Source organism: Monodon monoceros, unplaced genomic scaffold (genome assembly GCF_005190385.1).
Source record: "Monodon monoceros isolate NGI ecotype Baffin Bay Population unplaced genomic scaffold, NGI_Narwhal_1 Super_Scaffold_8, whole genome shotgun sequence".
NCBI lineage: Eukaryota > Metazoa > Chordata > Mammalia > Artiodactyla > Monodontidae > Monodon > Monodon monoceros.
Window position 1 is genome coordinate 50,583,425 of NW_021703785.1, and position 12,830 is coordinate 50,596,254.

A 12,830-nucleotide genomic window follows, 5' to 3' on the forward strand; every position below is an offset into this window, starting at 1 on the left:
AAAAAAAAAAAAAAAAAAAGAGAAAATTGAAGTACAGAGAGATTAAACGAATTGGATAAGATCATATAGTGTAAAGACACAGAACAGAGTGAACGGTACTCTGTCACTTAATGTATATGCATCAAATGTCTCTGAGAAGACACCAAGAAAGTATCAACAGTGGTCACCAGCAGGGAGGGTAACTGGGAACTGAGAGAGGGAAGCAGAGGCTAACTCTTCACTCTGATTCCTTTTGTGCCTTTTACACTTTGTACTATGTGTACCCATTACTTATACCTCAAAATACTTCATTATAAACAGGCAAAATTCTCACAGAATGCAAGTAGGCTCCATCCCACCACCTGCTCACCCCATACAAAGGAGGCCTGGCGAGCCCCAGCAGAGCCTGGATAGCCTGTGGCCACTCAAAATCTTAGTTATGTTGGCAGGGATGGTGGGAAGATTTTACAAGGTCTCCAGGGTAGCTGCTGTGAGAGAAAGCCTGTTAGGCGTTCTGGAAATATAGAGACAAGGTAAATGGCACCATGAGAAAACAGCTAGACAAATCCAGGATGAGGGATATTCTACAAGACAAATGATCTACACCCTCAAGAGAGTGACCATCATGAAAAGTAGAATGGTAGTGGTAGGAAAGGCGGCTGCTACAGGTTAAAAGAGGCTAACAAGGGCTTCCCTGGTGGCGCAGTGGTTGAGAGTTTGCCTGCCGATGCAGGGGACATGGGTTCATGCCCCGGTCCGGGAAGATCCCACATGCCACGTAAACGGCTGGGCCCGGAAGCCATGGCCGCTGAGCCTGTGCGTCCGGAGCCTGTGCGTCCAGGAGAGGTCACAACAGTGAGAGGCCTGTGTACCACAAAAAAAAAAGAAAAAAAAAAAAAAAGAGGCTAACAAGACATTATAACCAAAAATAAGGTGAGGACTTTGACTGGATCCCAGATTGTAGGGGGAAAAATAATTAGACACTATTGGGATGGTTTATATTCTATAGCCCAGGATGGCAACCATTGGAATAGTTGGGAAAAGTGAACATGGATTCGATTTTATAAGATATTATAAAATTATTGATGATTTTCTTAGATGTGATAATGGTATTGAGATCATTTAGGGAATGTCCTTACTCTTGGCAGAAACATAATGAAATATTTAGAAGTTAAGTATTATGATAGTTATAACTTACTTTCAAATGGATCAGAGAGAAGAAAAAGACTGTGTATTTAGAGAGAAACATAAAGCAAACGAGGGGAGAAAATGATCACTTGGTGAATCTAAGTAAAGGCATATGGGTGTTCATTTTACAGTTTTTTCAACTTTTTTGTAGATTAAAATTTTTTCAAATTAAAAAAAATTAGAAATAAAGGAGAATGTTTAAAAACAAAACAAAAAAGGGAAAACAAGGAGAAGAGACCTGGGCTCTATCCTATTCTGTCTCCAACTAGCCTTCTGACTTTGGGCAAAGCCCTTGATGTTTCTGGGTCTCAGTTTCCTGTCTGAGGAATGAGGAAACTGGAGGGAATGACCTGAGAGGTGACCTCAGCTCTAAGTGCCATGGTCATAATGAGGAATTTGCAGGCACAGGACTTGCAGTCCTCTCTCGTCCTGTCTTCCCATTCTGATCCCTCCAGATACCCATCTAAGTACCACTTTTCCTCAAAGAGCCTGTTTTGTGAAATCTTCAGAGTTTTCTCCTTTTGTTGGAAAGATTTTAATGCTCTAGTTTCATCAGACTTTCTATGCTCTTAAAAAACGTTCTGAAGGGACTTATGTAGTAAATGTGAGGGGGTATGTTTATAAGTATATGAAAATGCACAAAACCAAAACCGTTAAAGTACTTCCTGTTAAAAATCAAATAGCAGAAAACATGATGAAGCTTCTTCAAGCCTTGAAAAAAGTTCATTTTATCGTGGTGTCTTACTAGAATTTCCCCTGGATTTGTCAGTAAATCAACTATACTTCAATAAAATTTTTTTAAAAAGTCAGATATTAGTATGGTATCTTCTCAATATTTCTGTGGTTTTACAGATGAAAACCGAGGAAATTCTTTACAGTGTTGTGGCAGTGGGAGAGACTGTCAGCAAAATACTGCTTCGAGGATGGTGCCCTGAAGGGGAGTATCTGGAGAGGCATGCTTTCCTGTGCCTTTTGTACCGAGTGCCTCTCATTGAGTGTCCTATCAGAATTCCTTTTTTTTTTTTTTTTTAAAGCCTTTACTGAATTTATTACAACATTGTTTCTGTTTTATGTTTTCATTTTTTTGTCACAACATTGTTTCTGTTTTGGTTTTTTTGGCAGCGAGGCACGTGGGATCTTAGCTCGCCAACCAGGGACTGAACCGCACCCCCTGCATTGGAAGGCGAAGTCTTAACCACTGGACCACCAGGAAAGTCTCCAGAATTAGTTTTTATAGGTCTCCCTCACAAGGCTACAAGCTCAAGGATGGCAGGGAACTCTGTACCTAGCAGAGTACTCTGCTCTTAGCAAGTGCTCTATGTTTGTAATTTTGTTGAATTTAGTTGAAATTCAGTAGGTCATATGGCAACAGTTTGGTTTCTAATTGTCAATTAGAAACAAAACAATACAAAATAACAATTTGTGAAATGCTATTTCCTTGACATTATTTCTTTTTTATGCAACATGTCCGGTTTTACTAATCATTCTTCCAGATTACAGACTTTTTTTTGCGGTACGTGGGCCTCTCACTGTTGTGGCCTCTCCCGTTGCAGAGCACAGGCTCCGGACGCGCACGCTTAGTGGCCATGGCTCACGGGCCCAGCCGCTCCGCGGCATGTGGGATCCTCCCAGACCTGGGTACAAACCCGTGTCCCCCACATCGGCAGGCGGACTCTCAACCACTGCGCCACCAGGGAAGCCCAGATTACAGACTTTTAATGGTGAGAATTAGACAAATATGAATCTCTCCATACACTCCGAGTGTGAGATGCAGTGGAACATGCCACACACTCCCTGTTAGCTTTGCCACTTCCGGCCTTCTGTCTCATCCTTGACCCTGTCCTGGGGAGCTCTGTCAATCAATTTCTTGGTGAACTTCTACTGAATCTTTCTAAAAACCTGGAAGAAGTAGCTTCACATAACGGAGCAATTCTGCTTTCAGAGATATAGAAATCCTTTCTAACTGTAAATTTTTTTTCTAGATAACTATGAATATGCCAGTTTTAATAGTGGTATGTTTGCTGTGGTCTATAAGGGGTTAAACTCTTCACGTAACTCAAAGGGAGCTGAGGTACTCTGGCCTTCAGGATCCACAAGAGAGGCGAATGGGCTGATCCAACTATTGGCAGAACCCAAGGTTTTAAAACACAGGTGGGATTTATGCTGATGCAATGGATGTCTAACCATTCACTGGTGATCAATGGTCCAAGTGATTTAAGAGTTATACTCCACCTTATACTAGAAAGGATGTAAAACATTAAAAAATATTAAGCCCATAAAAAATAAAAAGTACATATACAATGGAATATTACTCAGTTATAAAAAAGAATGAATTAATGCCATTTGCAGCAACATGGATGGACCTAGAGATGATCATACTAAGTGAAGTAAGTCAGACAGAGAAAGACAAATATTATATGATATCACTTATATGTGGAATCTAAAAAAAAAACCAAAAAAACAAATGAACTTATTTCCAAAACAGAAAGAGACTTACACACATAGAAAACAAACTTATGGTTACCGAAGGGGAAAGGGGGGTGGGGAGAGGGATGAATTAGAAGGATGGGTAACATATACACACTACTATATATAAAATAGATAACCAACAAGGACCTACTGTGTAGCACAGGGAACTATACTCTATATCATTTAATAACCTAGAATGGAAAAGAATATGAAAAAGAATATATATACGTGTGTGTGTGTATATATATATATATATATATATATATATATACACAGACACACACACACACAACTGAATCACTTTGCTGTATACCTGAAACTAACATGATATTGTAAATCAACTATACTTCAATAAAAAATTTTAAAAAAACAAAAAAAAAATCAAGAAAAACTTATCTGAAGCCCGGGAGGGTCAAGGGAAGGAAAACGCTGAACACTAACTAGTCTGAGAGCCATAAGACATAACAAATTTGGCTTGGCCGGTCTTGGATTTTAGCTTGGAGCTTCCTGGCAGCTAAAACCAAGAGGGAGTCTGGAACAGCTCCATCGTTTTCACTGATCACAAGGGGAAGCACATTCCAGCTCTTCAGGGAAACAGAGCTGCTTCCCATCGTGAAAGTCCAGGTCCTACTCGTCTTTGTATCCTGTACTTAGGCAGAGCCTGGCAACCACAGCGCTCATTGACTCAAGCTGCCTTTTCCCTAACCCTTCACTCTAAAAGGAATCTCTCATGTAGAGCTTCACACAAGGGACTCTGGGAGCCTCGGAGCCAAAAAAGTGGGCCTAAAGTCAATGAAGGGATGGGTTTCAGTCTGTTTCTTTCTGTATCCATCACGGCACACGGACACGGCTCAGTACGGCAATCCCAAGGTGTGGGCAGGATGTCAAGCTAAATCATCATCTAAGATGGGCTATTTCTGAAGGACCTGTCTGATCCTTAACACAGTTGAGAATTATCTATGGATAGACTGAGTACCCGTTACCTATGTCTGCACATATACCGCTCCTCTCAACTGAATTTCTGATAATAATTACCCAGCACAGTGTTCAGGTTATTTGTTCTGGTCAAAGCCAGGAGTGTGGGTGCCCCTGTGGCTGATTAAGAGCTGACTGATGGGCTCGTCTCGGGCAGTAACATGGCGGCAGGAGATCCCTCCTCAATGCTCAGGTCTCCGAAGGAGGAGGTATATGACTCCTTTGCTTGACTCCAGAGCAAACTTGGCAATAACAAAATGGAAACTGTTTAAATGAGAAGCTGCATTTCTCCCAGGGGTAAGAACCTTCATTGTCACCTGGGGGCACGCCTGTTACTGTGTAGCGCTCTCTCAGGTGCGAATGCTGAGAACCTCGAGAGGCTACCTGGCTGGTGATGGAGAAAGAATGGGTAGGTGGGTGGGGGGGGTACTGGGACGGGGATGGTGGCCTTGAGAGATCTGGGGAGAGATCTGCGGTGCTTCTATCTGTCTGTTTCCGCTCCCCACCTCGCCCTGCCCTCATGGATAATATCACACAACTTATAAAGTGCAGTGCTTTCTTCTGTAGCAACTGGTCTTTAAATTATGGTCTTATCATTCTTTGATTATTAGAGCAGATGAAACAAAAGGTTCACTTTCTCTACACCGACAGATGAGTTGACGAGAAGATACAGATTCTTGTCCACTCTGGGTGCACATCCCCTAGCCAGCCTCACGCCCTAACTCGGGGCTGACTCCTGAGCAGAGAGGGGGGAGGGTCTGGGGATGCCTCTCTTCCTCCTCAGTTCACGCCATTACCTTGAACTTCTCCTCATAGCTCTCAAAGGCCTCCATGACCATACACACGGCTTCCATCGAGCGCTCAAGCCGGCCATCCACCCCATTAAAGCGGTACATGCTGCCGGACACGTCCACCACCAGACGCAGGCGCTTGGGTTTCTGTTGGGGGCTGCCCAGCTGAGGGAGAGACAACAGAAAAGCCTTGTGAACCAGAAAACTGTCACTGGCTGCTGTTCTGGGGCCCTCATGCATGTCCCAGCCACCAGGCAGGCAGATCAGCTGTAGGCTGGGCCCGGCACAAGGCTGTCCTGGCGGGTGGGGAGGCACCTATGGATTACATTTCAGTAAATGGAGCTTCAGACTTGTGCTGGTAGTTGGGGTCACGTGGGGAAGATTTTCCTTTGGAATATGGTCCTTTCAGGGACAAACCTAGTCTAGTAAGACTCCCTTAGTGAGGCTGATGTCATCTTGAAAACAATTATCTGGAAGAATATAAACCCCAGCATTTCATTTTCACATCAGTTTCTCTAGCAAGATGGAGCTCCTTTGGAAGCCCACAGCAATTTTACCAGTACCTATTGTGTAGTGAGCTAAAAATCACTTCCACACAGCCTCCAAGAAATGTCAGATTCCTAAAACCAAGCGATCTGAGGGGCAGGGGGTTCCAGCAAAGAAGTAAAGGAAAATCTCTCTTCCGTGTCTTTTGTCTTTAGGAAGCTTTCGGTTTTCTCCTCCTTCCAGTTCCTGAATTACTACTACTCTTTACTTTTCCTGGCAGTTAACGGCACGAAAGCGGCATGGAACCGCAGTTTAGCAACAACTGTCAGTTAAAATGTGAAACTCTTATGAGTTTCAGTTTGATTTTGAACCCGGGCCTGCCAATCTGCAGAACGAAAAACAGAAGTATGCTTGTCAGTTTTTACTTACAGGAAAAAAGAAGAAAAATTCCAGATGATTCTGTTACTATACACTCGCTGACATGTATGCAAACTAATGAGCAGAGGTAGTCATTTCAAGAAAATACTGTGGGTATTGGAGTGTAATGGTTGGAGACAAATTCAATATATGTCTTGAAAGATTATTGAGTCTGCCAGAATTAAAAACAGCGCCTCATCCACTTCCACGGCGACTCACAATTTCAGATGGATCTAAACACATTTGTGGACCACAGTGAGTCAGTGAAGAAAGCAGTTGTTGACGCATACCAAGGACACAGAGGGAAGAACTCTCCCAGTGACTCCAGGAACCTCTCTGAATCAACATTTAGATGGAGTAAGTGGCTCCCTTCCCCGCACCTGTCACTGCACCCCCAGCTCTCAGTGGCTGCTCAGCAATTCTGGTTACTTGGAGATACTGGATTACTTGGAGATACTGGAAGTCACAGAACCCTCTAAGAGACTCACCTTATTGCCATTTTTTGGCCATTGTATTATTGCAAATATTTTAATATTATGGCTGTCGAAAACTTTACACACTATCATTAGAGTTATTTAAGGGAGAATTCCTTATTTTCTGGAAATTTCTTCAGTTATAAGATAGACACAGATCTTTAAAGGAACAGAACAGTGGAAAACCACCAAGATTGCTCTCGTGCTTTCATTTGCATCACCCTCTGGGATTCAGTGGCACCAAGTGTCTTCAGTTCCCCCTCCAGGGCACCCTGCCCTGTGTCCTGGGAGCTGATCTGTTTTCCAAATGGCACTGGTCTCTCTCCTGGCTGCTGGCTTCCAGTGGGTTCTGCTGATGGAAGGTGCTGGCAGGAGATCAGAGGGTGAGGGTGAAATATTTACTCCCTCAGCCCCTTCTCTGCTGTGGCCCGTGGGTGGGTTCTCCTTCTGCTGAAGGCCACAGCCCCTGGTGGGCAGCCCTCTCCATAAATCACCTTTTCTAAGCTCCAGTAAGTGCTCTCTCCTCTGTCCTTTTAGACCGAGGGATGGGTCAGATCCTTGCTGTTGGGAGACCACACCATCTCTTTTTGGATTTCGTAAACGCCACCCTTACTTTTGTAAACATTAACTGTTCCTTAAATTGCTCAGTTTGAGTGTGCCTGGTGTTTCTTGACTCAGGCTGGGATCTTGACTCATATAATAAACAGTATAATGTTTGTTTTTTTCTAATTTTAAAAAGTGTAATGCTTTCCTTGATTGCCATATTCAGGGTTTATGGTGTTTTGACAAAGACAGCAACTCAAGGAAGCACCTGCCTGTAAAGCAGACCAAACTGCAGATCTGAGGCGCCTAGCGCACCAGTACTTACTTGTGGCTCCAGCTCACCCCGGCGTTTGTAGATGGCTTTTTCTCCAGTCAGCCCATCAATGATCTTGGCATCATCTAGTTCCCCAGTAGCTTGGTGTTTTAGCCACTGTCTTTCTTTACCTTTAGCCTACAATGACATACACACAAATCCTTACTTTAATTAGTTCTGCAGGGTCCCTGACACATTTTATGCAAGAGTAACAGGAAACACACCAGGGATCTTTTCAATATGTGATGGTTCTGCATGGACACAGTTTCATAAATAGACTGGTTTCTGCTCTGCTGACAAAGAAATGCCCTTTGTGTAGATTTTGTTCATTGTAAGTGTTTTAACATATGGAATGACAAAATGAACTCACAACACACATGAACAGGAAAACGGCACGCAAATGAACCTCTGGAGAAACATGCAATATCTGGAAATGTAATGGTGATGCATTTCTTATGGATTTTCTGTCACGGTACTCTTAGAGAATTTATTAGGTAACACAATAATCAGCTTGAACTTGTTAACACTGTCTGCAAGCACAGAGAAAACGTGATCTTCGGACTCTTCCTCTTGGAGAAGTTGTTATGCCGGTTCTCTGTGACTTACGGTGCAAACGGGAACAGCTGAGAACAATAGTACGTGAACATTCTGTACCCCACCTTCGCTCTGATCATCTATATTCAGAAACCTCCTGAATTACTTTTCTAAAGATATTCGCACATAGTGCTTAAAACTGTGCCATAAATGATACAGAGTTACAATATCCCAATCCAGGTACAGGTTTATCACAGCTGATACTTACAGTAAGAAGTGGGAAGAAAAGCTAAAATACTTTTATGTGTACAAACTAGAGCTGTAGTTAAGATCATGTGCTCTGGAGTCAGACAGCCTGACTCCAGTCCTTCCTTCACCATGATCAGGTATCTGACCTCAAGCAAGTTATTGAACCTGTCTGCATTGCAGCATCCTCATCTTAAAAGTGAAGACAACACTAGTTTCTACTTTAGTGAGTTATTGTAAAGATTAAATGAGATACTACATGGAATAGCTGAGAAAGAGCCTGGGCAATCTGTGTTAGCTGGTATGGTGATGATAATGATGATGAGACACATTATGGACGATTAAGTCCACATTACTTTAAGCACACTTTCATCACGGTTTCATTGGAGGTGGCTGTATGACAGCACTGTCATTGAAAAAGTCAAGCTTTAGGCAGCCATTCTCTATTTTAGGGGCAGATCAACCACTACACAAAGAAGCTCCACACGGTATAACTCTGGGTAGTACTCTATGTATTGTTTTCCTGTTCCTGATACCCTTGCTGCAACCAGGTGCAAAATACCACATTTGAATACAGATATATATTCACGTGTACATGAAATAAAGAGAGAGAAACTCCTAAGGTACTGGCATAAAGATATTAAATTTGGTGAGTAGTTAATTTCAGGAACTACCAGGTATGTGCCCCCTGGAAATATGTTCTTTCCTGATGTGTAATCTTGGTAAGAGCCCCATGATCTTGTAGGACAATGGGACTCACTGGAGCATAGCTCAATAAATTCTAACTAATAAGTCTACTCCCCTCCCCAGATTTTGGTGTGTCTGAAAACAGAATATATCTTATAGTTGATGGCAAAAGAAACTTGCCAAGGTAAAAGGCAGAGGGGTTAATTGTGACCTGGTTGTCATATCTGGAGGACAAACACATGATCTTGGCTGAGCATAGCAGGTATCATTCCACTGAATTATTTCCATTGGCAGCATAGGCAATTGACTTTTAATTTGAACTAAAATTCCCAATTATTATTTAAATGGATTAAAAAACATTACACTACAGTAGAGCATAAGAATAATGAGCAAATAGATAAGAGTCGTGGGATGCAAATATACTATAAGTGAAGCAAGATTCTTTGCTGCAGAAATGACAACACTTCCAACAAGACCTACGAAGGTAAGACTCCCTGAGAGGAGGAATCTGGGTTTAAATTTCTTAGGAGAACATATGCACAGAGGGCTACATTTCACAGGACAGACCTTGCAATTAAAGAGAGGAGAAACCCCTAGGCTTTGTAAAATAGATCACAGCATGCTTAGAGCTAGCAGAAGTTGGAGTGACTGATTCATGGACCAAGAAGAACTATCTCTCACACACTGCACACCCATCTAAAAGTTCAAGGGAGGGGCTTCCCTGGTGGCACAGTGGTTAAGAATCCACCTGCCAATGCAGGGGACACAGATTCAAGCCCTGGTCCAGGAAGATCCCACATGCCGTGGAGCAGCTAAGCCCGTGCGCCACAACTACTGAGCCTGCATTCTAGAGCCCGCGAGTCACAACTACCGAGCCTACGTGCCACAACTACTGATGCCCACGTCCCTAGAGCCTGTGCCCAGCAACAAGAGAAGCCACCGCAGTGAGAAGCCCGTGCATCACAATGAAGGGCAGCCCCCGATCGCCACAACTAGAGAAAGCCCGCGCGCAGCAAAGAAGACCCAACACAGCCATAATAAATAAATAAATAAATAAATAAATAAATAAATAAATAAATAAATGTTCAAGGGAAGCTGTTAAATTTCCAGTGTTATGTAATTCAATTAAGTAAAACATGTAACTCTCAGTTTATCCAAATAGTAAGTGTAGAGAATATCACAGTTTTTTGTAAGACTAGAAATTATACTGTCAATCTTAAAGGAACTGAAGAGGGCCAGATCATGAGCATGGGTTATTAAAAAAGAAAAAAAGCATTGTGTCTCTGTGTAGCTTATTACTCTGTTTTACTTCCTTCGTACTTATCACTATTTACAAATGTATTGTTTATCTCTGTCTTATCTGCTTGCTCTGCTAGAAAGTAAGGTTGATGGGGATAAGAGCCCTTATATAACTTCAGCTTCTAGAACAGTGCCTGATACCTAGCTGGTGTTCAATAAAAATTATTGAACAAAAGTTGATTGCTTACTATAAAATGTTAAGTGATAGGGCTTCCCTGGTGGCGCAGTGGTTGAGAGTCCGCCTCCCGATGCAGGGGACACGGGTTCGTGCCCCGGTCCGGGAAGATCCCACATGCCGCAGAATGGCTGGGCCCCTGAGCCATGGCCGCTGGGCCTGCATGTCTGGAGCCTGCGCGCTGCAATGGGAGAGGCCACAACAGTGAGAGGCCTGCGTACCGCAAAAAAAAAAAAAAATGTTAAGTGATAAAAGTATGATGTAAAAGCATGCATATATAGTATTCTCTCAATGTATATGCATGTATATTTTATATATATATGCAAAGAAAGTATATGGGAAAAAACAAAAATATTAATAGTCATTTTTATTTTTGTGTTGGGGAATTACGGGTGATATTATTTTCTTTAAATTCCTGTATTTTCCAGTCTTCATACAATGAGTTTGTGACTTTTATAATTAAAAAAATAAATGCTCCTTTTTTTTTCCTCAAAAGGATTTAAAAATATCCTTTTATAATTTTATGAGATATACTTTTGGGACCAGCTTGCAGGTTACGGAGAACAGGGCTTCTCCAACATTAATGGGCATATAAATAACTTACGGATCTTGTTAAAAAGCAATTTCTGATTCAGTAGGTCCAGGCTGGGGCCTGATACTCTGCATTTCTTTTTTATAAATTTATTCTATTTAATTTATTTTTTGGCTGTGTCGGGTCTTCATTGCTGTGCGAGGGCTATCTAGTTGCGGCGAGCAGGGACTACTCTTCATTGTGGTGTGCGTGCTTCTCATCGCGGTGGCTTCTCTTGCTGTGGAGCACAGGCTATAGGCGCACAGCCTTCAGTAGCTGTGGCACGCGGGCTCAGTAGTTGTAACTCGCGGGCTCTAGAGCGCAGGCTCAGTAGTTGTGGTGCACGGGCTTAGTTGATCAGGGCGGCATGTGGGATCTTCCAGGACCAGGGCTCAAACCCATGTCCCCTGCACTGGCAGGTGGATTCTTAACCACTGCACCACCAGAGAAGTCAGACAATAATATTTTCTCAAATAACTGGGAATTGTCCCTAATTTGTAAGCTTCTAAGTGTTAATCAAAGTCTAAAAAGTGACTTTGAAGGAATGTGTTGTTTTCACTAGTAAATCTATTCTTCAATAATAGAAATAGCTGAATTGCCTGCTAAGTGCAACGAATTATGGAGAAAATCACTGCTTAGGAAATTAGTTCATTCCATGTCTATTTTGACATTGGCTTCGATGTAGTTTATTTTAAGCTAGTTTGCTATTGATAACAAAGCATTTTGAGACTTGGGTGGATAATAAATTATAGGAAACATACTTTGTTTTCCAAACTTCATCTTTCTGCCCCAACATCAGCACTCAAAAGAAAGCACAAAACGGCTAAAACCTGATTTACAACTTGATGAAAATCTTTCATTTCATTATCTGGAGTTCTAGGGATACTAAAAATCTCCTAAATAACTGTCTAAGACTCTCAGCAATTGTTTGTTCTCTAAGTCGGGATAGAGTCAGATCTAAGAAATATTAAGAACAATTATACTAGAAACAGGACATCAGAACTGCTAATAAGGTTCATTATTTATATCAACACATGAATGCCTATGCTATGGCATATATATGTTTTTAAATACATTTTTGTTTTTATTTTATTTATTTTTGGCTGCGTTGGGTCTTCGTTGCTGCATGCGGGCTTTCTCTAGTTGCGGCGAGCAGGGGTTACTCTTTGTGGTGGTGCGCGGGCTTCTCATTGTGGTGGCTTCTCTTGTTGCAGAGCACAGGCTCTAGGTGCAAGGGCTTCAGTAGTTGTGGCATGCGGCCTCAGTAGTTGTAGCTCGCGGGCTCTAGAGCGCAGGGTCTGTAGTTGTGGCGCGTGGGCTTAGCTGCTCTACGGCATGTGGGATCTTCCCGGACCAGGGCTCGAACCCATGTCCCCTGCGTTGGCAGGCGGATTCTTAACCACTGCACCACCAGGGAAGTCCCTGGATATATATTTTTGAATAATATCTAAAAACTATACTAATAAGCATACAGACATAATTAAGTAAAACCACATAAACAAACAAATGACCATATCACCATAACAAAAGTGATGAGATTTACTGAATGTCACACCCAGGAAAGCATTCCATTATGCTAGTTTATACTCCTGAGATTTAAATTTAAGATTGCCAAAGTATACCCAGACAACTGCATGCTTTATGACAATCAGATAGGAGTATTATTATCTAAATATAATTACTT

The 12,830-nt window shown here is 42.2% G+C and overlaps 1 protein-coding gene across 2 annotated transcripts in view; it reads right to left on the reverse strand.

Annotated features, from left to right (window-relative positions):
- VWA8 (von Willebrand factor A domain containing 8) overlaps positions 1–12,830 on the reverse strand; it is a 358,944-nt gene that overhangs the window by 13,701 nt on the left and 332,413 nt on the right. For both annotated transcript variants that reach the window (XM_029210522.1, XM_029210521.1), the window contains exons 41-42: positions 7,647–7,772; positions 5,409–5,567 (exon numbers count right to left, since the gene is read on the reverse strand). In XM_029210522.1, coding sequence (XP_029066355.1) covers positions 5,409–5,567; positions 7,647–7,772 — 285 coding nt within the window. The remainder of the gene's footprint in view (positions 1–5,408; positions 5,568–7,646; positions 7,773–12,830) is intronic.